Consider the following 4,997-nt stretch of genomic DNA (forward strand, 5'->3'; position numbering starts at 1 on the left):
ATCTTACACTATTAAAATTATTATTAATAATTATTTGATAACTACAAATCACAAAAGTTCCTATCACTCTTAAAAAAAATCACACCTAAAGGACAAAGATCGTACTTTACCCTTCAAAACACGCACTACCTCCACTCACACACACGTCCAGGCAAGGGAGCAAATGAAGGAAAAAGATAAATAAAAAGAACGAGAGTACAGAGCACCGAGAAGAAGAATGAGAAAGAACAGGGGAGAAGAACTCGCTGAGGGAGAGAGCCCAAGGAAGAAGGAGAAGACGGCGTCGGCAGGGAGAGGAGCCGCCGCCTAGCTGAAGAACGAAGAGTGAAGGATGAGAAGAGAGGGAGGGAGGGCGAGCAGAGAAGAAGAACGACCAGAAGAGAATGGGGAGAGGGTGAGGGCGACGGCGGTGAAATGATCCACTGCCGTCGTCTCCTGAGAGAGAGAGGGGAAGGAAGAAGATGAAGGAGAGGGAGAGAGCGGCGACGGCTAGCCATTGTCGCGCCGCCATCGAGGCCGCCGTTGAAGATGCTGGAGCTGCCGCTCTGCCGTTTTCCACCCTGCCGTTTATACTGCTCTCCCCTGTTCTGCGACGCCTTGTTCCACCCACGGAGCTGCTGTCAGCAACGTCGTCTTCCGCTGAAGCCGTTTATGGTTCTGCCACCGCCTTGAGCCACTGCTGCTCTGCTGTCCTGTCCGTTCTGCCAGCTGTGAGCGCAACTTCGTCTCCATTTTTTCGTGTTTTGACAAATTGAGGTTGGGGCTGACTTTCTTTAGAATTGATGCTTTTTAAAACTGAATACATTTAAAAGTTTAGTAAAGTACATTGGAGCTGATGGCTGTCTATGGTTTGATTACGCTTACTCTTAATGAGGGTTGATTGGATTAATTTTAATGACTTTTGGTTAAATTTTAGAAATGGAACTGGAATGGTTGGAGGAATTAAAATGGATTAATAGAATTGTGAATGACTGAATAATAGTAACTAAACATTAATTATTAACAACGCCTGAAGTCTCTTGGTAGGTGAATTAGGATTTGGACCCTTGTTTGATAATCTAATGTTTGGAAACTTAACAACTTACACATAGTTCATAATTATAAACCAAGAATGTTCATGTCGAAAATCATTTAGGATACGAGAGGTTGAGGAATGATTGAAAAATTATTGGTTTTTGATGAAACTTTAAAAGGTGGATAAGTCTAAGTCTTAGGGAGATTTTTGTCAAAATCTTTTTGAGAATTTTTAATAAAAAGTGAGTAGAAGATTGTTGACCGAAATAAGTATCCTCATAATAAGTTGAGGTTATGTAGCTACTTTAAGCTTAATGATTCTGGTTGAAGGTTATTTTTGATGGATTTAGTGAGTAAGATCTCTAGCGGCGGATGATTGATGATGGAAATGATAAGTTGGATGTTTGTAAGTTCTTGGGTCATAGGGTAAGTGGGTTATAAGGTTAGAAGTTAATTTAACGAGGTAATAATAATAATAAAGTAAAATCTAAATTGGAGCTATGAAGTGAATAGGACTTGATCTGAAAGTCTAAATTTGGTTTAAGCTTAATTAATGGAATTGAGGATTTAATTTGAGAATCTAGCTAAGTATTTAGGTTTGCTAGTAGCAACTAATAAGGTCAAAAGTAAATTAAGCTTGCTTTGAAGTGATTGGTAATAATGAGGTTAAGTATGAGAGGTTATTAATTTATGTATTAATTGATTTTTCATAACGAAAACATAATCAACTTGCATTAGCATGAGGGTTTGATATAGGAAGTGTGAGTACATGAAGTTGAGATTGAGGCTGAAGATATAAATATGATATTTTAAAAGGGATTAAGTATGTGATATTGGAGACGAGTGCACTTTAGAGAAGATTAGGGCAAGATCATGATTTTGAAGAACTATGGAGTAAAGGTAATATGACTCGCTGGTTATGTTGTAATTCGAGTTTGGATTTTGAAAGTTTGATTTGTTAGTTTTTAAAGAGAATAAAAGAAGGATATGGTGGGATTGACATAGGTGAAAGATGATATAATTGATTTTGGTTGATGTTAGTGATAGTAGTGATGTTTGAAAGTTGGGTAAAGAATTATGATTATGGATTTATGGTGGCAGACGTGAATCGTCACATGGGCGATAAGATCTCGTGTACGCGATGTCCTATGTGCATGATGTCCTGTGTACGCGGAAAGGAGCTGCATAAACGAGAGGTTGGGAAATGAAGGGAAACACTGGGTAATGTTCCGCTTGCGCGACAAGTGTTAACATATGCGAGGGTATGCTGGCTGGCCGGCATCCTCCGTCCGCAAAGATTGGTTGTTTTTTACAAGTCTATGAAGTCCTAAACCTTAACCTTTAGGCTAGCATCTCATATCAGAGGCCTTTAGAATCGCAAGCCGTAGATAACGACACAAGCCGAACCCCGATAGATGTGTTTTGTGAATTGAATTAGAGAAAATGTGATAATGATTAAGAGATGATTTAGATAACATTTATGATGATAAATGATGTGATGAGATCCGAGAGTGACACTACGATTATGGATGATATGATGAGGCTCTAGAATGGCGTTATCATAATGAGTGAAAGATATTGAGGATGATGGTCTAATACGACGATATGAGATACTATATGATTTTATGTTTAAGAGAAGAGTTGAAGTGGAATTATAAGAGAGTATTAATTTGTGGTTTATAATGGTGAATGCAATTAATGAATTTGGCAAGGACGTGGGTTTTTGTCCCGCTTGCATGATTTCATTTATTGATTAAGGACGTAAGTTTTTGTCTCGCTTTCATGATTTGATTATCGAGTAAGCATGGACGTGGGTTGTTGTCCTGCTTGTATGATGATAGTGATTCTATTACCTGGCAGGGACTTGTGTTCATCTTGGTTGCTTAATGTCCTTGATGTTTGATATTATATATTTTTAGGAGGTCAATGGATGTCCCTTCCACCTCTAGATTTTGACAAGGGACACGATCACAATGAGGATGGCGATATGTAACACGCACTTGTGGATCAGATAGTCAAACGCCTCATGGGCACGACGATATGTAACGTCCATGAGGATGCTATTTTCAAATGGGACGGCGAGACTTAACGCCCATTTGTAAAGAAGTGTCGGGTTCTAGTGGTAACCAACACTTGGTCAGTGGGTGTGCATGATTGTTTGAGTTTGCCTATGTAATTATCTAATTGCTATATGTACTGTTTGAGATAATTGTAATCTCGTGTTTGATATTGTATGCTTTGCTTGTGTTTGTTCTTTGTTGGTTTAAGGTGTTGGAGCTTGGGGTGGGTTTTGGGTTGGATCTTAGACATGGTACAGGGCGCAATGGCGTCATTTGATCCCTGTAGCCGAGTCCACCTAGTGGGATAAGACTTTTTATTGTTGTTGTTGCTGTTGTTGTAGTATTTTGTAATAATTTTTAAAATTTAAAATATCATAATAGATATAAATAGAGAGAGAATCTTGACTGTGAATGAAATATAGTATCAATAATTTAATTAAAGGTAAATCTGAACATTTATTAATATATAGGATTATATTAGACTTTTTAATTTTGATCAGCACAAGTTAACTTTGTAAAGTACCTCCTTAGGTGCTTTCAACACTACAAATGCAAATACATGACATTTTTTTTTTAAATTTACCAAACACAAAGTGAGGTGCTTGTGCTTTGGATAAAAAGTTCCTCTTTGAAAAAACTTTAGCAAACCAGACTCTTGCCCCCTTTAACTAAGTTTAAACCATTAATTGGATTTATTGGGCTAGATTCATAACTTATTCTAATTCAAACTATGTATGTTGATTCCTAACTTGACTTTATTTAATTTGATTGCTTTAAACATTTGATAATATTAATTATTAGCTTTAAGCGGGGATTTCTTGATAATCAGGAAAGAAATCATGAAAAAAAACCTTTTATATGTGAATTGCATTCCATTCTACAATACATATATGATATTATTAATTGTTTTATTCATGCAGAAAGAAGCATGGCTATTCCTATTCCTATACCCGAGTTCTTGCAAGAATATACTGTCAACTTGGTTGCTGAGTATGTAACAAATCACCTAGACTATGTGTGGAATTATGAGAAGAAATTTGACGACCTAAGCAGAGTTGTTAAGGAACTCCAGGAAGAAAGAGACAGGGTGCATGATAAGGCTGAGGAGGAGGAAGATCGATATGGGAGAGAAATATACAATGATGTTAAAGTGTGGTTAGATCGGATAGATGAAGTGATTTCTGAGTATGAAAAGTTCAAAGAGGAGCACAGAAAAAATGGGGAGTATCCCCTTTCTTTGTCAAATCTGGAGACAAGGCATAGGCGCAGCAAAACAGCCCAAGATATTGAAGAGAAGATTAGAGAACTACAACAGGAAAAGCATGATAGCATATCTCATTGTCAGGGCGCATCTTCCATGGGGTTTGCATTCGCTAATGTTGACTATGAGGCCTTTGATTCAAGAAAAGAAATCACGAGGAATATTACAAGAGCACTTGAAGACTCGCGCGCTAGAGCGATCGGGATTCACGGGCCAGCTGGTGTTGGGAAGACCACTTTGGTAATAGAAGTTGCTAACAAAGCTTGGAAAGACAAGCTATTCAATGTGGTGATCATGGTGAATGTGACAAAAAGTCCTGATATTCGAAAGATTCAAGGGCAGATTGCTGAAATGCTGGGAATGAAGTTGGAAGAGGAAAGTGAGCACGTGAGAGCACTTCGCATACAGAAGAGATTGAAGAAAGAGAAGGAGAATGCGCTTATAATCCTTGATGATATGAGTGTGAAAGTAGATTTGGATATGTTGGGCTTGGGGATTGCATCAGAGACTTACAGTGATGACATTGACTGCCAGAAGAATCTCATTGTTCCGGAAGGAAGGAAATCTTCTGCTGCTGACAATTTTCCTCCCAGCAAGAATAAGACCAAACAAAGTCCCAAAGATGGTTCTGCAGAGGAAATAGAGAAAACCTCTGTGGGTTC

At 38.2% G+C, this 4,997-nt stretch overlaps 1 protein-coding gene across 1 annotated transcript in view; it reads left to right on the plus strand.

Annotated features, from left to right (window-relative positions):
- LOC107626888 (probable disease resistance protein At4g27220) overlaps positions 1 to 4,997 on the plus strand; it is an 18,058-nt gene that overhangs the window by 12,534 nt on the left and 527 nt on the right. Inside the window, exon 2 of the mRNA XM_016329781.1 lies at positions 3,995 to 4,993. Coding sequence (XP_016185267.1) covers positions 4,003 to 4,993 — 991 coding nt within the window. The 5' untranslated portion in view covers positions 3,995 to 4,002. The remainder of the gene's footprint in view (positions 1 to 3,994; positions 4,994 to 4,997) is intronic.

The sequence above is a fragment of the Arachis ipaensis genome, chromosome B02 (assembly GCF_000816755.2).
Source record: "Arachis ipaensis cultivar K30076 chromosome B02, Araip1.1, whole genome shotgun sequence".
NCBI classification, from domain to species: Eukaryota; Viridiplantae; Streptophyta; class Magnoliopsida; order Fabales; family Fabaceae; genus Arachis; species Arachis ipaensis.